Source organism: Homalodisca vitripennis, chromosome 7 (assembly GCF_021130785.1).
Source record: "Homalodisca vitripennis isolate AUS2020 chromosome 7, UT_GWSS_2.1, whole genome shotgun sequence".
NCBI classification, from domain to species: Eukaryota; Metazoa; Arthropoda; class Insecta; order Hemiptera; family Cicadellidae; genus Homalodisca; species Homalodisca vitripennis.
In genome coordinates this window covers 117,481,241-117,504,576 of record NC_060213.1, presented here as the reverse complement: position 1 = coordinate 117,504,576, position 23,336 = coordinate 117,481,241, and the positions used below count along the sequence as shown (strand labels likewise).

At 33.0% G+C, this 23,336-nt stretch overlaps 2 protein-coding genes across 3 annotated transcripts in view; both read left to right on the top strand.

The window, feature by feature from the left end:
• The window catches only part of LOC124366231 (acetyl-coenzyme A transporter 1-like), a 30,433-nt gene extending 28,986 nt beyond the window's left edge, over positions 1–1,447 (top strand). Inside the window, exon 11 of the mRNA XM_046822623.1 lies at positions 1,142–1,447. Within this exon, the coding sequence (XP_046678579.1) occupies positions 1,142–1,330 (189 nt within the window). The 3' untranslated portion in view covers positions 1,331–1,447. The remainder of the gene's footprint in view (positions 1–1,141) is intronic.
• Positions 1,448–5,422: 3,975 nt separating this feature from the next.
• Positions 5,423–22,599, top strand: LOC124366230 (acetyl-coenzyme A transporter 1-like). 2 transcript variants are annotated; one of them, XM_046822621.1, is made up of 11 exons: positions 5,461–5,520; positions 6,419–6,472; positions 10,282–10,440; positions 10,787–10,903; positions 12,298–12,467; positions 16,396–16,550; positions 18,482–18,669; positions 18,848–19,032; positions 21,116–21,233; positions 21,472–21,687; positions 21,811–22,599. In XM_046822621.1, the coding sequence occupies exons 2-11, from the start codon at positions 6,437–6,439 to the stop codon at positions 21,997–21,999; spliced, it is 1,533 nt and encodes a 510-aa protein (XP_046678577.1). In that variant the 5' UTR covers positions 5,461–5,520; positions 6,419–6,436; the 3' UTR covers positions 22,000–22,599. The 2 variants fall into 2 exon arrangements, with proteins under 2 accessions (XP_046678578.1, XP_046678577.1); XM_046822622.1 differs by lacking the exon at positions 6,419–6,472 and having other exon boundaries at positions 5,423–5,520.
• Positions 22,600–23,336: the final 737 nt, after the last annotated feature.

The following is a 23,336-nucleotide window of genomic DNA, read 5'->3' as shown; positions in this document are numbered from 1 at the left end:
AAAACTAAGCGCGTCGTAGTAATCTCAGTGAAAACACTTATGATGTAACCCTATAACAATTTTAAATCGAAAGTAGACATGTTGACGGTAAGCATTATTTCAGAGATTAAAAACCTATAAAAATGCTATTGGATCTATTTTCAGCTTTAGGCTGTGGAAAATAATTTCTTTCTCGAATCAATTATATTTCACATGCCATTATAGAGTATACCTTCTTGCCTTGTTGATCAAACGGTATAAAGACACAGTAGGTCTGGAAAGTATACTTAGTAAAAATGTGTCTACTTTCGGCCCTTTTAATCTTCTTCCGGTCTAAGTTATTTCCAATATCCCAGTCACGTATTAGTTGCTACCCCGATCAAGTAAATACGGCAGTCTGAAAAGTCTACCTTGCTCAAAATTCCGGTTTTTGCAATCTACATCCGGAGCCGTAGTAGCGCCTTCATTGTTAGTTCATTAAAAATATACGTCATTCATAAAAGTATATCTTGATGAAAAAGCGACTACTTCCGGTATTTTAGTATTGTATTGGTGTTTGCGATTTGGCCTGATAAAGAAAATCTCGTATCAGTGGATATGAAAAATCTACTTTCGCCAACACCAACATTTCCGTCCATTTTCATTTTTTTAAGATATTGTAGGTGCCATAATAGCGTTTGCACTGTCGCTATGATCGCTATGAAACACAAATACGTACGTATGGAATATCTTCTTACGTCAAAAAACGACTTATTTCGGGAAATGTCATCTACTTGCAGTATGATTACTTTCGGAGCCGTTGTAACGTTTAACTTTTTATCCCGTCCAAGAAAGTAAATGTGTACTTTTATAAAAAATATCCACTTCGGTCAAAGAGCAATTTTGCTTTTTATTGAGTGAACTCTAGATTATGCAAGAAGAGTAAACATGTGTTTATTCTGTTATTTACCGCCCGTCTATAACAAATAAGGTAAAAAAAGTATTCCAGAAAAAATTTATAGTTTATTTTCACCAATTGAATCATATTCCAAACTAAACCCTTTTCCCACATGAACGCCATATGTAGTATTTAGACTCATGAGGTTGTAATTGATATATTTCGCAAAACTGCAGAAAAAATAAACTGAAAATGGAAAATTAAATTAATAAAATTTTTTTACAGGAATGTGCAGGGGAATGTGAGACCTATTTGGACGGTTACTACGTGCTGATTGCTATATGTACGGTCTTTGGACTCCTGTGGCTGAGGTGGGCAATCCCTACCGTCAGGGAACTGCAGAATAAAGACTTCGAAGAGTGGAAAGTCAGTTCAAGACGCCAGGAGAAGTCAGAAAAGTCGCAGTTCTTATAAATACATGAAAACCCACACTGTGATGCAAAATGTACTTGATATGTAATGTAACACAATATGACTGACTCTGTAAACTGTGATACTTTTTACATTGTGAATTGATTATGACGTTATGTATTACCTTTTATTGTATTAGATACACAAAAAATAACTCATCCAGTGCTATAAATTGAGGCACGTTAATTGTGAGCGTTTGAACTACTTGTGGAGTGAGTGTTAACAAATATTTGAACAGTAAAAATAAAAGTTATTTGGCTCAGCACTAGAGTGAGACCTCAGAAGTAACAGAAATACTTCCCCGAATCTCAGCTTGAGTCCATGTCAAGGATTTATTTCTTGTGTTTGGCTGAGCTTTGGCGAAGCTGGTAGAATTTCATTTTTGTCTGTCTGTCTGTCTGTCTGTCCAAACTATATTTCGAATTAGTGACCTACAAATGTGAAATGTTTCGTGATCTTCATTTATATTTGCGGAACACTGAGTTCGATGATGGTGCAAGTCACTTCATGGGGTTTGGCTGAACGTTATCGAAAATTTTTTACATCCTTTTTATGTGTAGAAGGTATAGAAACGAGAAAATAGCTGAATAAATGAATTTGAAAACTAGATGTATAAAACCATAAGGATTTTAATAAATGACACTTTCATTGTATAACGACTTGGATTGTAGATGTTAATATTCCAGAATATTAATATTTAAATTATCAATGAGCCATCCAAGACGATATAAAATATTTTTTGATTAGTAAGTTCCGAGTGAATATTCAGTACAATTTATTACTAAATTGTTAACTATTAAATATTATCTGGTTTGTCTAAAATAAAAATCACAGTTGTAAATAAAAACAATGGATTTATTTTAAAATGGCAAATTAATAAGTTCGACGTTTCAGAATTTTCATCACTCTATTTTCCACAAAGAATTGACAAACCGTTTAGTAAATTTAAAAGTTCCTTTGGGAAGAAATAAAAAAATATTAATGAAATAAATATCAAACTAAAATCAGAGCTCCCTTCTAAAATACAATAATAAAGTTTAAAAATAAAAATCAAATACAACTTGGAAATAAATAAAATAAAAATGTTCACTTCTCACAATTCAAAAATTAAATATAAACTTCTCTTTTCACTAGTTGAACCTTAAATTTCAAGTCTTTGCAATTGAGATTACAACTTTCTCAAACAATTATTAAAGTTCAATTAATTACCAATTAATAATTCACAATAAAACAGTTCCAGTTAAATATTAATAAATTACTAAATTACCAACTTTCAATTAAAGTTATTAACTAAGTTCAATTTTAATTCCCTTTTCTTGCAAGTATGAACCAAAATTAAACTTGTATGATTCTATTGTGCTCTATTGTTCATCGAGAATCAGTTATTCAGATTGCTCTGTAGTTTCTATGAATTTAATTTTTTCCTATAAAAAAGTCAAAAAAATTAATTTAATATCAGATCTGGAAGACTATTTCAATAAAATTTGTTGCTTACCTCAAAATCCCTCGCGGAAAAAAATTAAGAAACACGGCGCACTGTAATACACTTAATTCACGAAAATTACCAAAAGAAGAGCGAAAATTATGAGTTGAAGCTTATTACTCCGTCCCTCCAAGCAATTCTGCTGGACATCCGCGGTGTTCTCTTATGGTCCAGCTGTATCAAACAAGGAGAACAATAGCCGTAACTAGACAAGTTCTAATCAATTCAAGGCAGACAACCGTCTTCCTAACAATTTAAAACTACCAGTACTGACTTGCCAAAAGATTACATGTTCGTTTTTACCCTGACTTTTCACAACCTTATTTTAAATTAAATCCCAATATTTCGTTCCCAATATTTTCATTTAATTTAAGTTTTAATTAAAAAATAAACCAATGTAGCTTTAAAAACGCTATACATTGATAGAATAAAAATAAGATATAAGAAACTGTAGTGAATGTTAAACTTTGGTTGAGATAATAAGATTGAGTTCTATGATGATGCATGTCTAACCATGGAATAAGGCCGAGTGTCATTGCTGACTGTCACTCATAAAATAGCACAATTTCTCTATTGCTTGTCGGGAGGATGTAAAATATTATTTTATTTATAATTGTATCCTTGCCTATCTGTTCGCAGGACTTCTAGAAAATTAAATGAGCTATATATGTGTAAAATTTTGCATGTAACCTTAGCGGTGCTTTTTAAGCTAAACGTGGTGTGGTGTACTTCTACATTATAATTAGTACTATCATAGGTATTTATTACATTGCGCTAAAGCGATTCTAAAAACCAGGGAAGCAACAGCCGTCAATTTTATGGAATTATGACTGTTGAATACTTTGAAAGTTCACTACAATAAACATAGTATTAGAGGGATTTGTTGTTCTCTTAGGACAAGAAGCTTATAAATTGCACTTAGTCCTGTAAGAACCTTTGCGCTGCTTCCGGAGTGACAGGATATTCAGGATGGGTAAGGTTAGGGAGAGTGCCGCTTCCTGTTGAGATCCATGAGGAAGAATTAAGGCACTACATCTCAAAGTCATGTCTCCCCGGAAGAAAGGGAGGCCAGCTCTGAACCAGCCTCTCCAGTCAAAGTAGGCAGGGGGTGGCACACCCTAGTTGAGGTTAACAGGAACCTCTGAGGTTAGGGAACAAACCCCACCAACTCCAACAGTCATCTCCCACAGTAGACTAGACCTATCGAATTGCCCATGAACCCCAGAATCTCAACATTTGCGGTTAGTGATGTGCCGCTACTGGACATCCATAAGGTTGCCCACATTGAAGTGGCACATCGGTTTTCGCTGTGCTCAGTGGTGGGTTCACCTAGTTGGTATAAACCATCCAGAAGTGATCCCTGCTGGGTTGTATTAGAGGGATACTAACAGATTTGAAAGACCTTGTAACACAGCGTGTTTTCAATCAGCTGTACAGCTATCGAATCTATTGTTATGAAAGAGATTTTTTATAATTTATACAGGAAAGTAATAGCGATATAATTTTATTGTTATATATTTAAAAGTAGATGATTTATTGTTATACATAACTGTGATTTAAAATTTTGTCATTAACCTTATTTGCTGTTATGTAAGCATTAAATACCAATGTAATGTGTATGCGTAACATGTATATTTTAAAAGTGAATGTAATATATTAGGTGCTTATTATCACATTAATTTTTAGTAAAACTTTGTATGTATTCAAATAATAAGGTTTATGTTATTTTGCAATTTGTATGTGAATATGATGTTATTTCATTAAACAGACAAGTTATTCATAGTCCTTCCTTCATAATATTTCCTATGTTTAAACAAATTGATTTCTTTGTCTCAGGAATCATAAAATGTGTACTGCATCCGAAACTATATTTCTTTTGTGATTTTTTTGCATTTTCCAGGAATATAATTTTTTAAATTATTAAAATTTATAACAATTTTAAAATGAAGGTAATTTTCATCCTCAAACTTATGTTAAGTTGCTATTATTAAGGGAATAAATTTATTTAACTTAGGAATAATTACTATCTATTAAATAAAATATAATGCATAAAGCAATGAAGAAACAGTGCTATAGTACTCGTAACACAGTAAACCTGATAATATGTCTATGCTGAGTTATTATGTAATAAAAATTCAACAAAACGTGTAGGTTTGAATTTTTTTTCTCGCATGATGAACCGTTATTCACCACACGGAGCAAAAGTGTCTTTGGCGGCTTAATTGGTCTTTCTATATTGACTTCGTCTCATTCGTAAACACGATTATTTTCCGTTACTAGTCATGAAAATACTATAATAGTACGGAAAATATTGCATGTTACATATATTTTCCGTACACAACGGAGTCATATTAGAAAAGTGTCAAAATTAATATCAAATTTTTAACAATTACAAAACTAGTTATATATAGCCTATATTTTTTTTTAATTTCATGAAACAATAGACTTTAAAATAATTCCTATAAGATTTGTTTTTCAAAACAGTAGCATTGGCCTCTAACGAATCTTCTGAGTGGAAAACAACGTCATTATCTCTTTGTTGAACACGGTAATCCCATTACGCAATATTTGTCTCAAATGCTTGATTCTACAAAAATGCCTAATGCCTTGTGTGCTTAATGTCTTGTGATGGTTATCTCACGTGAAATTACGGGAATGTTTAGTCTCACCTCAACCGACACCTGATAGAAAACTTACCAGCTTCTACCAGGTATGGGAGCATAACGTATTCAGTAAATCGACATACTTAAATAACTGTGATTAAAATGTTATTTCAATTTGGAATTAACTTTGATTTTTCAGAATATATATTACAGAAACAATTTATAAAAGATGGTACTATACTGAAGAATTCACATTTTAAAGGAATATAGCATAAAAATATTGAAGTAATCACTCAAATCGGAAACTTTGATACTGTATTCGTAGTTTAAAATTAATATCAATTGCATTTTTATAAAATAGTTTAAGTAGAGTAGATTAATAAATGAAACTATATGAATCATGAGAAGTTTCGAAGGAAACTTATTCAGTTATGGTTCTGTTGGGATCAAATTATTATTTGTTTTGAAAGAAATAAGATCAATGTTTTTAGTAAAGATAATTATTAAAAGTTTGCTATTGCAACAAAGTCATTCTAATAACTTCCGTGCATTGTAATAAAATTAATTTAAATTCACTCACAGTATGGCGATTTAATTACATTTTACTCGTTTTTTGATTATTTTATATTAATAAAAGGTGTGATACAAAAATCATAATAACCACTATGATAGGGATAAAAATAGAGGTATTACGGTATATTTTGGATAATTAACCGAAGCTTATTCAAAGTCTTAGTAAATAGGATTTATGTTATTCAATTTAAATAGATTAATTTTCAAACGTTTGCGCGTTTAAACAGCACTACATTAATTCATTAAATCAAAGATTAATAACTAAGAATAAAAAAAACTGAAACCTGTAGTGATGGTGTATTAACTTGCAGATTTTTAATAGGCAAAAATCTATTTTTTAACTTGCTTTAGTTTTTAAATTTTTAGTAAGACTAACTGTATTGTTCGGTTAGGTATCAGTCGATTATTTAATTTTGACTTTTACATCCACAGCGTTGTACCAGCTAAATCATGAGTATACCGGAACAAGAAATCCTGGCTGGAGAGGTAACTGCTACTATGTTATGTATTTTAGAACCTAAATTTGTATATTGGGTTTTATGTTTTTGCAAACAATAATAAATCAATATTGAAAATAATCCTAACGTAAAATCTAATACAATAATGTAATGTAAATCCTGTTGTTTATTATTATTGTTGCAAAGTGGATTAGTCAAACAGGATCTGGTGAGCAATGAGGTTGAGGGCTTGCATGGAGTATATAAATAAAAGCTAAGGCCTATTAAAATATCCTTTCCTCTAGTGTCAAACTAGTATTTTTAAATAGTGTTGAAGTAGGAGTGTGATCCACGTAAACGAACATACTCGTAGAGTTTTATTTGTCTTTGGAATGAAAGAGAGTTTCTATACTTTTTGCAGAGTTTATTTTAATAATTAGGAAATAAAATGTCCACAGTTTATTGACTATTAGTAAAAAGGTCATACGTTTTTGTTCTAATATAGAAGCGTTGAGTGAAGGAAAATATTGTGCCAAAATCGAAAAAATGTTGAAATTAATATTAATTATTTTCTCTATATGCTGTATATCTTTGCTTTTTAAAAAGTATCTGTCTTTTTAGGTGAAAAAAAGTTTTATTTAATCTCTTACCACACAAATTATCTCTTAATAAGGTTTTCTTAGATTATTCGAAATGACAAGGAATCAAGCATGTGACTGGTGATGAGCATGTAGTTAGAGAAACCTGTTGTATTAACTCTTTGCAATTTTTATTGTTTTATGAATATTTTATTTTTACCCTTGAGGGAATTTACAGTCAGATTTATTCTATATTTCTTAAACATTCAAGGAGTATAGAAAGAATTGGCATGGGAATTTAGTGAAACAAGTGCTGGTTAATTATGGTGAATCACATAGCTAAAATTTACCAGAATGTAATTCACGGAAGTCAGGAATTTTATTTGCTTGGGGTATTTTAAAGACTGGGAGCTCATATAGCTAGAAAGCTCCCAAATGTTAGTGGCTCCCAGATACCTGGAGCTTCCTGACTTTGGGAGTTTAGTCCTGATGTACCCAGAGGCCACGAACTCTCATTTACTAACGTTGTATTCTCAGTGGGTGGATATAGAACCCTAATTTATCATATGGGGTTACCTGTACGATAAAATTAAATTCGAATCAATATTGAAGGATCAAGAAGGATTTAAACTATATTTTGATTGAAAATAATGTCAAATCTTTCCATATTAGCTCTTGAAAATTTGTTCCCGCCTTGTATTTATCACAATTTAGCAACTTATAATTTAGCAAGCAAAAATTACTTGTCGTATGATTGCTTCGGGGATATTTGAGGATATCGAAAGATGTGCTCTGTGGGCTATGCAACTATACAATACATAACAGCGGTTAGGCGTCTTCTTTCCAGCTACCACCTAATACGGTATATGCGAGGTAGGTTGTAAAAGTTACCATTGTCGGGTGTTACAACAGTTGCCAGAGCCAAGGATTTTGGTTCGGCTGGGAATCTACTTGTGCATCACTGTGAAAACCAGGGTCCACAACGTATCTGCGTGAGAGATGCTCGACAAGAGTACTTAGGAAGAATCGAAGTCAATCCATAACATGGATGGCTAATCCCTTGGTGGCAGGGTTTGTGGTAGTTTTAATTTCGTTCACGAGCTAATAAACTACTTTCCATCAAGTATATACATGAAAAAACATTTGGATTTATAACTTTTTGAAACAAATATTTATTGCTTTATTTATCGGAAAGTGTTTGTCACGTGACACAGATTCACTATCAAACTGCAGGTGGTTACTAATAACGTTGTGATGTTGTACGAGAAACGAGGGTGGTTGGTTGACTGCATTTGCTTATGGTTCAAGATTACCTCTATTCAAATGATTACTCTACAAGGTCCGTATCCTATCCAGTGTACTGGGGAATCACACCGAGGCCAGTGTTTTAAGTGCCAGCGGCTATAATACAAGTATACTATACCTTATAAAATTGCTGTTATCTATTCCATTAGTTCCACCTGTGTTGCTGGAAATGTGAAGAAGCGAAGCACGCAGTATACAATATTCTAAAGTATATTTAGATGAAAATGCTATTGTGTCAGGAAATTCAATAGGGCTATTCAAGTTACAGACTGGTAGGCTCTCTACTTACAGGTAACATTGGATTAGGAGACTTAGTCAGCCTAGGACATCCAAAATAACAGTGGCGTATATAGAAATTTATTTTAGGTGGAGAGGGTTGACGCACAGGGTGGTTTAGGAAGCATAAAATACCCCCAAGAAATAGGGGATCAGGAATATTATTAAGCGTTAAGACCTCATAATTATGTTCTAGCTTAAAACTATCTACTGCTTGTTTTTCAAACTTAGTTGGGGGCTTAAGTCCCATGAGCTCCCACCTTATATACTCCCATCGTGTACATATAAACCAGACCAGATAGTTTAGGGACTTAGGAAAAGGTGGAGTTTGAAGTATCTAATAGCTGTAAAACGTAAAATGAACCCGTAAATGGAGGCTTCAGAATTAAAATAATTTAATGTTACAGAAAATACCCATGTTTCAATATTCCATGTGCAGTAGTGCTTGAAGCTTTTGGCTATACCCAGAACTGTCTGATTCTGTAGAGTTGAGTCCGAGTGATCCATACCCGACACAGAAAAAATTCTTCGTCCAAATTTCCATAAGCGTTAAGTTAAGACAGATACAGTATTGCCTTAATTTAAGGCCAATAGTTCACAGAGATTTGCTTAAGACAAATTCTTCGGATTGCAAGTGATCTATCGTCTTTTTGTCATATTTGGAAGGAATTCATTCTTGGTTGGAAATGATGTGTAGGCTACATATTTTGTCAATGTGAAAAATCACTAAAAGGGGAATCATACATTTCATGTCTTTGTTTTTGTCATGTACTATCGAAGTGTACTTTGCTTTGATAAATTAAACGACTTAATGAACTATTTAATAACATGAAACATACGTAGGTAGTGGGGAGCAAATATAACTTTAAGAAACCTGTCACGTTTGGTACCGTTTGGAACATCTTAAGGTTTGCTTTAGTGAAACTCAATCGTTATTTTTAAGGCAGATCTAATAAAAAAGCACATAATGCTGTCACCGTGCAAACGGCATAGTCTGTAAGCAAATAACCTAATTTATCTCACCCTGTAGGCAATGCGATGAGGAACAATTTAATATAATATGTTGATTTCACTTCTTTTTTACTCGATTGTAATTAGATATTTTAAAATTATTCATTAGTATTACAAGATGGTAGTAACTTAGTTGAATTGTTCTTGCATGTGCAAATAGTTATTTTGTTTGAATTTCTCCAATTTACTACTGTGTATTTCGATTTGGTACATATTTCGGTCACAAATTGTTGTATAGGAGCTGGTATTATCTAAATTGATTTAAATAGCAATTGATAAAAAATAGCCCTTTTTAAAAATTTTATAGTTACTTTAGTAATATTGTTTCAATTAATAATTTTTTGGTCCTTTCCTTTTACGAAGGAAGTGTCAGTGAAGAGAGGTTCAGGTACAAGCAAGTAGTCTTGAAATAATTTTTATGGTATAACATACGAGTAAATCATTGAGTTTGAAATAAATATTATTATTGAATTTTTGAGGCACGTACTAAAAGATTCGTTGGATCAAATTTCAGAGTATAGGAAAGAAAATCCTATAGCCCTTAGGACGATAATGGTCTCGTTAAAGTAATTTTCATGTAACCTTTCAACTCTCAATTCTACCTTATTTTACAGAAGAGACGTTGAAATTTTCAGAACCTCTTGTTTTTCAAGTTCGATTGATAAAAACTCCACGGTGTACGTTCCAGACTGCTCAACCGCCCTGCAAGAAGAGCGCTTCTCTGGAAGGAGACCGGGCAAATGTGTGTCTACTCATGTTCCTGTACCTGCTACAAGGTATACCCCTGGGTCTAGGGGATGCAGTACCTATGATCCTACAGAGTAAAGGTGTCAGTTACAATGATCAGGTCAGTACACACTCCTATCAAACACACATAGTTTTATATGAGTAGATTTTAACATTGCATCAAGTTTATTCTACAAATTTGTCCAAAATTTTATATTGGCCTTATTGAATTTGGTCCTATATCCATATGGTATAGAGTAAAATAATGGAAGTTCAATTAGCGGATATTTGAAATTACATAAAATTTCTAAATAATAATTAAATAAATATAATTTCCATACATCTAAAATTGTAATTTTTGGTAATTTACAGTGAAAATATAATGAACACTATTTATCCACTTATAAATCCATATACAGTAGTGTTATACAAAACTGTTATAATATCTCACTCTTTGTTGTTTCCAGGCGATCTTCAGTATAAACACATGGCCGTTCAGCGTGAAACTCCTTTGGGCCCCAATAGTAGACGCTGTGTACTCCAACAGATTCGGCCGCCGGAAATCTTGGCTTGTTCCTACTCAGGTAAATTCTGCCAACAATTTATAGAGTCAATTTTAATTATACAAGTTTAATTTTAACGGTGCAAACCATCAATCAGAAGTATTAGAAAAGTAATAACATTGTTCTTAATTCACAATGGATAGTTTCGTATAGAAATTCTAAAATAAACTATCTATTTAAAAAATTTACAAACATTGTACTAATTAATGATTTAATATAGACTTAATATAGGTAGAGCTTCTGGATTTTGTTACGCCCTTGGTTTTCCGACTTCTCAGGCTCCTAGAGCTGTTAGGCTCTAGGAGCCCCTGACTTCTAGTAGGCTGTAGGAGCTCCCCGGCTACTGTAACTTCCAATATCTGAGAGTTAACGGTCGTAGAAAGCTCACGATAATGCAGGTCTTTATTAACACGATGGTTAAACCAGCTTTAAAAATCTATTGGTCCAACCTTCCACATCTCAAGCGCCATTTCTTATCTTTATAATACTCTACCAACCCCTCATTGTATAATACCTCCAACTTCTGGAATTAATCAATTTCTCTGAACTCCAGACCACTGGCAAGTACCGGCCTTTTCATGGTATCGATCACTGACAGTTTCTAGTCTTTGGGAGCTCTCAGCCTATGATGGTTTCTAGTATCTTTCCTCCTCTAAGAGCGCTTAGCCTCTGACACCTGTAGGTCTCTGGCACCTCTCGGTCTTTGGAAGTTCATAACACCACGCACCTGGTAGATCTCGGCCTCTGTGAGCTTTCATCTCCTAAGACATCCTACCTGTGGCTGCTCTTGTAATCTAGGGGCACTCAGTCTCTAGGTTCTACCGGCCTCCGAATAGTCCCAGCCTTTGAAAGTCCCAAACCTCTTAAAGTTCCTGGAACCCTCAGCTTCTATAGGTCAAGATCAAATTTGAAGTTTATAAAAACAACATGTAGTTTTAAAAAAATCTAAAGAATACTTTCCCTTAAGAAAGAAAAAAATCGTAAGAAAAGATAGTTTTGTTGGAAATCAAATTCTGAAGTAATGAAAAGAGTTAAAAATATGAATCAGTATTTTGTACCCAAATTATTCTTTCCAGCATAGTGTGTAAACATAACTATCATAAATGAAAATTTAAGTTGACCAGATTCAGTCAATATTGCTATGGATAGATCCTATCAATGCTAGGAGTTTAAACCAGTTTGGTTACATTTAATTGATTATTTTGTAAATACGTTTCTTAATAATCAGAACATACTAGGAGACAGAATATAAAAGAAAAGATATATACAACTACTTACTTCTAGTCTTTGGCTACGTTTGTTTTATGGAACAATAATGTAAATGTAGTGTGAACACTCTCTATAGGTTATAGGTCACAACCTTGAAATTTCTGCAATTGAACCTATCCACGCTAACAAGCGATAACCTTATTCAGTTCCTCATCGGTATCTCAATGCTGTGTCTATCGTATCGCGCTGATTCCTGGATAGACGATCCTGCAGGACCTCGTATAATTCTCCTCACAGTGTTCTTCTTGGTGCTGACGGCTCTGGCAGCCAATCAGGATGTGGCACTGGACGGTTGGGCTCTCACTATGCTCAAGAGGTAGGGATATATTCTCTCTGACTGGTTAATATGCTTCATTGTGTAATTTTATCTTGTAAAAATATTTGATTCCATGATATTATTTGCAAACCTAGACACCTTGAAACATTATTTTTTGAATTATTCATTAGAATATTTAGTCTTTTCAACCAGTAAATATTGAGATTTTCTACAGATTAATTTACGTAATAGTATATTAATATTATCACTGTATTGACTCTTTAAGTCATTTTGTGACTTAGATCTCAGATAGAGAGTCGTGTCGTCTGCGTATTGAACAAGTTTAGAATAATTACAAAGTTACAACTATGAATAGTATAGTTCAAATTGTTAGCGTTAATCAAAAAGAGAGCAGGACCAAGAACGAATCCCTGAGGGACCACACTGTCCATTCTTACTTTAGGTGAGATTGAGTTTTCAATTTGGACACACTGAAATCTGCCTTCAAGAAAAGACTTCATTTACATGTGTGGCAGTACCCTAATACTGCAATGTTCAAGCTCACACAGAATGGTGTAGCATGATGGCCGCAGTCGAAGGTCTTGGATAGATCTAAGAAGACACTAAGTGAATACTCTTGTCTATCAAAGTCCTCGGCTATCAGATCCACAAACTTCTTTATTGCATCCATTGTGGAAACATGATTTCGGAAGCCAAACTGGCTAGGTGAAAATATAGTATACCGTTCCACAAAATTTAACAATCTGTTCAGTAAAAATTTTTCAAACATTTTACTGAATATAGGCAAGATTTAAATTGGTCGATAATTGCTGGTCAGGCAAGGATCTCCCTTTTTGAAGACAGGAATAACCTTTGACAACTCTAGATTTGTTGGAAAAAAATTCTATCTCAAAGGATAAATTCAAATTTAGTTAGTGGTTCTAAAAAGTGCCTATAGCAACGTTGAATCATCCACATTTAAAATCCATTAATTTCTTCCGAATTTTTGGGTTTGCACTCCCGAAATCGTTTTCTAAGACACATCGACGACAGTCTCATTTCTTAGAATCGTATTGACGCAATTAAATCATCTCATTCACTAAACTCAGTCTGTTGTTTGACGGTGCTGAATGTAGTGGTTTTTTGAACATTGTTTTCACAGACAATGTCTGATGAGTTAAAGTCGAAAGTCAAAGGTAGAATAATTACTAGTCAGGCCCGCGAAACCGTGAGTAATTTTAAAAAATTTATGAATGAAGAGGCAGACCATCAAACTGGTAATAATCCGTTGTCGAAGGCTCGTCAGAAAACCGCTGCAGCAACTGGTGTATCACAGCGAGTTGTGACTCAAATTAACGGTGAGCTTAAAAAATTGAAGGTTTCTAATCAGTGTGAGACAAGTTATACCAAAAAACCCGATAAATACGTAGAAGAGTTACTTATTTAGATTACCTCGATAAATGTACAGTGAGAAGATTAGAGTACATGTTTCACATTGAAGAACATCGAATACCGACTACAAATCTATTAAGGGAGGCGCTACGGGAAAAAATAAACTTACTGTGAGAAAAGTGTAAAGTGTATAGATACTTTAACCTGGGGTTTACTTGGCGAAGGACAGCAAACAATAAGCTATTATTAATTGAAATAAAAACAGAAATCCGAGAGCACAGTATAACATATTTGAGAGCATTGAAACATTACAGGGAGCAAGGACGCCCAATAATTAAATAAAACGGTTCTTATATGCTCTCGTCTCACTTATCGGGCCAAACTTGGTCGGATTTCTCAAATAAAGGATTACATGTGTCGAAAGTGTTGCCGAAATTTGAATCAAATTCAGTACAATTCGTCGATATCGCACCCTACGACAAGAAACAAATTGAAAAGCCTCTAACTTCAGAGAGTATGAAGTAAGATATGAAGGCGTGGCTTTCATAAAACGGAGTACCATTCAGCGACGACATGTTTTTGATTAAACTGTATAAACATGTGCAGCTATATAGATCAAGACATGCACGGTACGTCTTTGACGAAACTATTCAACTGGAGGGTCATGGTATCTTACGACTTACGAAACTAATATCCAGATCTCAATCCCATTGAGTTAATTTAGGCCAAAGTCAAAGGTTAACCTAAGAGGAACACATCCTGTTCTTTGTCATTAGCTAAAGCTCTCTGCAAAGACAAGATATATAAAGAATAGGAACAGAAAAGTTGTTAGTAAATGCAAACACACAGAGAAAATAATAAAATACTATGCAGCCTCAGAATCCTGTATTGACAATATTATTCTTTACTTCGTTCAGTGTTCTCCAATGAAGACTGTTTGATGAGTCACTGAAGAGGATGATTTGCTCTGGTTTGTTTTAAACATGTCAGAAAACGTCCTTTATGGCTCAGCGTGGTTTAAAATTGTTATTTATTAAATTCTAAATGTAAAATGATAGACCACATATCATAGAACATTTCACACCTTCCTGACCATTGACAGTCATGTTACACTTGCCACAGTTGCCAGACATTATTTCAGATAAATATATACTATAACACAATGTTGGAATGCAAGGTAAGACTTGTAAGCAGGTTACTGTTACCCGTGGCATGCATGACCTTGAGGAAGGAAAGTAAAAGTACTGACTGTGGTTGGTTTTGTTATTAATCCGTTTTATTATTTTTATTGCATACAACAATGCTATGAAAGTTTTAATATTTTATTTGCATAAAATGTCGGTAAAAACGTGAGGAACATTATTTAAGAATGAAATTTAAATAATGTTATCTTATCCAAATAGATGTGACATTGTACTGTCAGTTTTTATCCCATGTAACCTTAGACAACTAGCGTAGAGTTGATTCTCTCTTTGTTGCTTTCATACGGCATGTAGTTTAGAGATGAATAACCTTAAAACCTCGAAACAGGTTAGAACTTGCTAAAAATTAAATCTTCATTCAGTAGCTATAATTTAACAACCTTATGTTAGATAAAACTAAAAAAAATCAAACTAAATGAATGTTGTTTGCAATTTGATGTTATATTAATGTCTTTGTCTAAAATAATTAAAAAGGCTTACCTTTTTAGGTTCACTAACGAATTACAAAATTTGATGACCTTAATCTCAAAGAACTTAAAGAGCTTGGCTTACAGGTGAGCTGAAACTAGTAAGTCAGATAATTTCAGTGCAAAATAATCCGATTTGGCAGGTTATTTAGGCTCAGGTAGATTTGTATTCTTTATAAATATAATACCAGATCATAAAAATGAACTCACATGTCCTCATTATCAATAAACTACCTATAGTCTGAAAGATAGAGTTGTCTAGGCTTTTAGCTCAGAACTCTATAAATCAATAAGGCAGAGATATTTTCCTCCAAGACATTTAATTTCTTGGTGAGTACACTATTTTTGAATAATGCTCATTTAATGGGAATTAAAATGATCTATGGTTCTTGTGATTGCTCTTGTTTCTGCAGTGCATTCTCGAGAACTGTTGACGAATAGCTCGTTTTGTTCCCAAGTTTTACAATGGCGAGTTCGTTACTTTGAGCTTACTAAACATAATAACTGTGATTTTTGTAATCCAAAGGAATTGAATCCGTTCTCAAAACAGTACATTCCGTTTGCGTAACTTACATTCATGGCAAAATTGTAATAAAGTCTGTCATCTTATCAAATGATGTATCTTTAGTATTAAAATACATGATAAGACTGTGCTGAAAATTCTGTGCTTTTTGATTTGTGAAATTGTGTTTTGGGAATAAAAAAATGCAAAGTCGACTGCTGTAGAAATTCTTTTTCTTGAATGAACGAATTATTATTTTTATTTATCATTCAAATATTTAGTTGGTTTTTATAAACATGTAAACGGCGACCTTCTAAGTAAATATTTGCCAAATAACATAAAATTATACAGTTTATTATTTGTAAAAATTTTTTACCTCAAATGAATATCCAAAACATACAACTACGCTATGCTCTATCTAACAGGGAAAACATCGGTTACGCTGCTACTTGCGGCAGTGTAGGGCAGACGGCCGGTATATTCTTGGGCTTCTTCGTCTTCATGTCTCTGGAGTCTGCAGACTTCTGTAACGCCTACCTGCGGTCCGAGCCTCTGCCTTATGGCGTCCTCACTCTCTCCAGTTAGTATGGCTGTTGACATAAGATTTTTAAAGTAACTTTAAGAAGAAATAGTGATTTCCGCTTTGTCCGTATAGCATAATACAGATTGTTGATTCAATATTCCGAGAGACTTAAGCAATATGATGTCTAAGATTATGTAAATATGAAAATAGCACAACAAGATGTTTCTGGAATCTTTTCTCTAGGGAACTCCTATTTTCAGGTATTATTTCTGGACCAAAGAAAAACCAAAATATCAAATTAAAACTTTTGAAAGATTTACCCGAAGAGGCCCCCACTTTTTCTGATACTAAGTTCAAGAAAATTAATTGAGAAGCATAAGAGATAGTGATAGTGAGCTTTTAAAAAACCGATTACCTAACAATATTCACTGTCGTTGTGTAAAAGCACTGTTTGTGAGCCACGATAATCAAATTTTTTGTTTTTGTTGATTTAATCTACTGATTATAACAATAAATTGTTGAACTATAGTTATAATATCCTTACCTACTACGGCATGTAAATTTCATTTTTTAAAGCTTGTGAAAATAAAAATGTGTTTAATGTAAAAAAATAATAACTTTATATAAATCAGATTGAATCATTACATTACGTCCTGTTATTAAAGCAGAAAATAAAAATGGAATTTAGAAATGTTAGGCTAACTCTACTGACACGATACTAGATGTGTCATCAAACTGGCTGTTGAAATATTGGACTGAAACCGTTCATCTGACAGCAGAAATTGCTCTTTAAATTCAAATTTTGCATTCTCTAATGATATAAAAGATGTTGTAAATTCATTACAAGTCCTATGTAAATAAAGTGCTATTTTGAATATAATATTTTTTAGTGTGTTTTCTTTCAGTCACTATAAACCTAAATCCTGCAATAGGTAAGGATATTTGGAAATCCACAGTCCAACAATGAAATGTTATAATCAGTTGATTAGAGCAGTAAAATAAAAACAGCTGATTGTTTTTGCTCACAAACAGTGATTACATAATGAAAGTGGATATTTTTTAGTACTCAGTTTTTTACAGTGCATTATCTCCCACATTTTGCAACAGATTTGCTTAAGATCGTTATCGTTGTATTTTTAACTTTCTAACTGAAATGTAATAACTGTGAAATTTTCATTATATTTGATTTTTAAGATATTAATTTTAGTTTAAAGATTTTATGAAGTCGCCATTTTGAAAATAAAGCTCAAAAAGTATAATTTTTCTGTTATTAAGCATTTATTTTGTAAAGTTATATACAAATTCCCAATGTATTAAGGCAAGTCCTTCCTAAATAAAAAAAAAATAAGTGAAAGAAACAAATGGCATCTATTTGGATAATTATTGAGTTTATAAGATTTGAAAATGATATTTTTGTCTTATTTCAAAAAATAATATCTGAGAATATTGATAGAGAAAACACTTTGTATATAATTTTAAATTTTATGACACCTTCAATTCTCCTCCAAACATCCAATCTTAAACCTCTGAGCTGCAGGCAAATACGGTCATTGATATCAACAATGAAATAAAACATAATTGGCTCGTTAGTTAAGGGCATAGGTCAATTGTAGGCTCATTTATTTGTCTCAAACTGTTACATGGTACATTCAAAATAATTATTGAGTATAAACTTAACAGATTATTATTTTGCTCAACAAATAATTTTTGTTAAGTTGTAAAAAAAGTCATCTCATTTCAAGCCCTGGATAAATTCTCATTAAAGTTTTACGAATTAGGTTGTTGAATATACTTTCTTCATTTGTACCCGTAAAATGTCCTTAAAATAAAATTGCAAAACTACACACTTCTCTATGCCAAGGCTACGTTAAATAATTTAAGTTTCTGGCTGTATTGAAAGTAACATTTTTGAACTTTCTTAAATGAAATGATAAATTACTAGAAGTTGTCTGCATTACCTGAATTATCCTGCTGTGCTCCTTCTCAAGGTTTCCTGCACTACTTCGGCTGGGTGTTCCTAACGACAACGACACTTGTGATGCTGTTCAAGAGCGAAGCGACGCCGCCCGCTGACGAAGAGCCGACCTTGGGAATTCTGGAGACTTACAAGAAACTGATACAGATCATACGTCTCCCAGCAATGAAATCATTTTTAATATTCCTGCTAACAATGAATGTAAGGTGGTTATAAAAGTTTGAAGATATTATAATGAAATATTAGAGTAAACTATGGTTAACAACCTAACAGTAATGTTTATACAATTTTATGGATAAGATACACTTTTATTGTTGCAAAGTTCTTTCTTTTTCTCAGCACTCGCTATGGGTATTATCTGACTAAAGCCATGTGACAGGTCAGTTTCAGTGCATGTGACTCCATCTCTTGGCTCAAGCTGGTGAGAGCGGGCCTAAACAGGGAGAAGTTTTCGCTGGCCACAACAATTATCATCCCTATTAAACTTTCACTGCTTCTTTTCTTCAGCAAACGCATGACAAGCGAAAAATCGATGGAGGTCTTCACAAAAATATACCCCTTCAGGTACACACTATGAGAATATCTTAAAGCATATACGGCTTAAGCGATTCGATTAATTTAAAATTAAATACTATTGAAAATAAAAATAATAAAGGATTAAATTCTTTTGGCATTTTGGTGGAAACATACTCTTTTTATTAGTATTGAGATGTTAAATTTTATACATCTCTTGGTTGTACAGGGAATTTGATAAATCAATTTCCATCATGTTTAAAATAAAATATTTTATATTTTCTACTAAAAATTCAGACTGGAATAACAAGAAAGCTTAATTCATAATATTCTTGCCCTATAAACTATTCAAATAGAGTTCAATATATATTTCAGTGTTTCAAACACATTTCTCCAGCCGCCGCCGGATCTCTGCCTCTAAGGCTTATAGCATGTGTGCTGGAATGTTTGTAAACTCTTCCCGAAGTCTGTTTTCGAGATCCGGTAAAGGTTTTTGGCCTCTTTGGCTTTTGTGTTCTTCTTCTTTAACCCAACATACAGCTTTTATTGGGTATTAACTAATTAAACACCCTGTATATGAGTAGGATATTATACTATTGTTCGTGTAATGTGATTAATCTTGTTAATGATGAGTGTAAGTAATGCTATTGGTATTTGAGGTTCATAACAACCTTTACATTCTTCATTTTCTTTGATAAACGTAACTATCTGTAAAGAAATAAAAGAGAATAGCCAGCCATAAAACAATAGGTTTCAAGTTTTAAATGTGTCCTAGCAAACATAATCATACATAACATGACATGCGGAAGAGTTGCAGTACTTTATCTTTGCAATAAGTAATGGTCTGTCAGTTTCTCTAGGGACGTACACCCAGAGCTGCGGGTCAATTTGTGTCAGACGGAATTGCATTGAAAGTCACATATGTGATCAAAGATTAAATTTTATTGGTTAGACTTCTCAGAAGATTACATCAAGCGAAAGACATTTAGACATTTCTGAAATTAAATTATCAACTGTGTGGTCATCAAAATTGCGCATATGTTTTAAACCAACCAAATTTTAAAGGGAAGTTTCGTTAGTGTAAAAGTAAGTACCTATGCTAAAATATTTTATTCTTAAATGCACTAAACATAATACTCAACACAGGTGTTTCCTATGGGCTGCGATGGCTAAATACGTACTACAAGTTGAAGAACTGTTTGTATTCTACGTGAAACAACAGTTAAAGGTAAATCAGAGTGGCTTTTAAAATATGAAGTTGTAACCAACCCTTCAAATTATTAATATTTTAGCAAGATTAGAAGAATCAATTGGCATTAAGATTGCTTCAGCTCTCACATAAGGACATCTACAGCAGCAAAATTTTACTGATTAGGTCATTCCCAGGGATATTCCCAATGCATCAGAGCATTGCGTATTAGTATTCAAGTTAAGCTTAAAATCATCCAATCTTGATTAATATTGTAGGAGGCTGGAGTCTACTAAAAGACCATAGATATTAAAACACTGAATATACAGAAAAGGTTTGTCTCATCACTCCATTCGTATATGAAATATTAAACTTACATTCGAGATTATTGTCTAAACAAGATGTAGTTTTTATTTTAAACACATACAGTAAACGTTATCAGACAGTTCTAAATTATTATTCATATTTTTACTACACCTCATGAAATATCGTTGCAACATGTAAAACATCCAGAGATTACTTGTGTGTATCCCTACCGTATGGCGCAGTGTCTAATGTTGGAACACACAACACAGTAATCCTCTTACTATGAGCTGTGAACGTGTTAATTATTGTTAGAATTTTTTATGCACCCGAGCTGAGCAAACGTTTCTTGACTTTTACTTTCTGAGAGTTTGAACGTCAAATTTAGAAAATGGGCTTTGTTCAGAGAAGAGTAGTAAAATTAGGGATTCATTATTATAAAAAAGAACGATGGAAGTATAGCCATTTATTACCATACTGAAATTTTTGCTGCTATAATATAATTATCATTAGTGTATACAATAATATATGGACCAGCCTTTATGCAATATTAAATGACAACATGCTATATGCAACATGCAATACATCCTATTTTAATTGCTATAGATGCTATGAATACAATGGCTTACTTTTTGTGTCTAGATTAGCTTTCAACTTGGTTGTATCTGCCTTCATCTGGGCAGCTCCCCTGATGCTCGTAGGACAAGACGTTCCTCTCTATTTTTACGGTTTACTGATATTTATCTATGGATGCCCTCAGGTAAGTTCTTAGTTCATTGATATATAATTATGTAAAATATACTTGTCTAACGGTTACTCAGTAATTCTGTTCAGTATTTGGAATGATTCCTTTTAATCCAATGGAATATGTTTCCTGGAATAGATGTCATATGTCTAAAAAGTGCGTATATAAAACTTCATCTGGTGTTTTACAAGAATTGAGGTCAATACTTAAGTCACGAACCATTACGTTATCTCCTAAACCGTTATTTGTCCAGATGGCTTCGTACTTCATGAAGGCGACGAGGATAGCATTCTATGCCCGTACGAGTGACCCAACCCTGGGAAGTACCTACATGACACTCCTGGCTACTTTGTCCAATCTGGGAATGGCTTGGCCTCATTCACTGGTCCTTCTTCTGGTGGATCCCCTCACATTCAGTCAGTGCTCCACTGATCCTGAAAACACTTGCTCTAATTCAAAATGGACAAAGGTATAGTTATCTATACTCTTATACTTATGTCTCTTCTGTTCATAGAAGAAAAAAACCTATTCGATTTTTCAGATAATAGATAATGGGAAATGGAAGATTTTAATTATTGATATTCTTTTACAGGAATGTGCTGGGGAATGTGAGACTTATGTGGACGGTTACTATGTGCTGATTGCTATATGTACGGTGATCGGACTCCTGTGGCTGAGGTGGGCAATCCCTACAGTCAGGGATTTGCAGAGAAAAGATCCCCAGGAATGGAAAGTCAGTATACGGCGTCAGGAGAAGTCAGAAAATTCGCAGTTTTTATAAGCAAATAAAATATCATGTCCAGATACAGAATCTCCTCGATAAGTAATGAAATCAATGTGTCTGATTCTGTAAGGTGTGACGCGTATTGTCTTTGAATTGATTTACAGCAGATAACACAATACTGTAAATTAATGTATGTCTGAAGAGAGCGCTAGAGCTGCCATCTGTGGAGTGAGAGGTTTAGTAGCAAATACTTAAACGGTAATAATCAATGTTCAGTGGCGCGCCCTATCGTAGGACGTCACAATTCACTGAAATAATCCCTTACGATTGCTACTATTTTTAAATTTTTATGATGAATTATTAAGAACAATTCTTAAGAACCCAACATACTTCTTCAACGAGCTTTATACCTACTATAACAAATCCTTGTTATTAGTGCTCTTTTGCATTTTTCTCTTCACCAGACAAGTAATAGTAGTATCTTGATAATGACACACAATTAAGAGTTAGTACTATTAAAGGAAGATAACGTATTTTACAATTGTTCTTAAGTTTTTTTATTAAACTTATTTCCTGTTGTAGACCACTAGATGAATGGATGATTTGTTTGTGTTAAATGTAAGGTATAAATAAAAATATTATTTTGCTGAAAATGAATTTATTATATTACTTAATAATAAAAGTTCCTCGTATCTATTCTAAGATTCTATTCTGTATGTAAGTCTGCAATTGATATTAAAAAATTGTTTTCCCTACATACATGTTATACTTCTTACGCCTTTTCTTTATTATTTCCCATATTTAAATAAGTTAATATCTCTATGCTAAGGATAGTTATTGTGTAATATATATTAAAGAATCTACCCCTTTTTTATATGTTTGTATTTTACAAACTCGTAGAATGTATAGTGTTCCCTTCATGTGTGTTCCAATGTACAATTGAAAATGTAGATTCTTTCCTTTTTACAAAATGGGATTAATTATGTTCCTTGTCCTTTCTCTTTATTCGGTTTTTCCTTCGGAATAAAGTAATTTATTTCTCTTAAAAATAGTATTGTTTTTTAATAAATAATCTACAGTTTTTTAAACTAGCATAAATGAATATTTTTGCTGCGGCTTTGAATTTACAGTTTTGAGAAAATCTACAAAATCTCTAAATTAATATAGATTTTTTTGATAAGACACATTTTATTACTACAGGATTATTATCGCTATAGGTGATGAGATTTTATTAAAGTATTTTATGATACGTATAATGAGTAGTCGTGGAAAGTAGAAGAATTATAGAAAAAACTGCTTAGTCTACCATAGCAAAACTGCTTACTATAGTATGTTTTATATTTTAAATGTAATTGCCATGAACTTATTATTATAACTGATAAAATTCATGCATT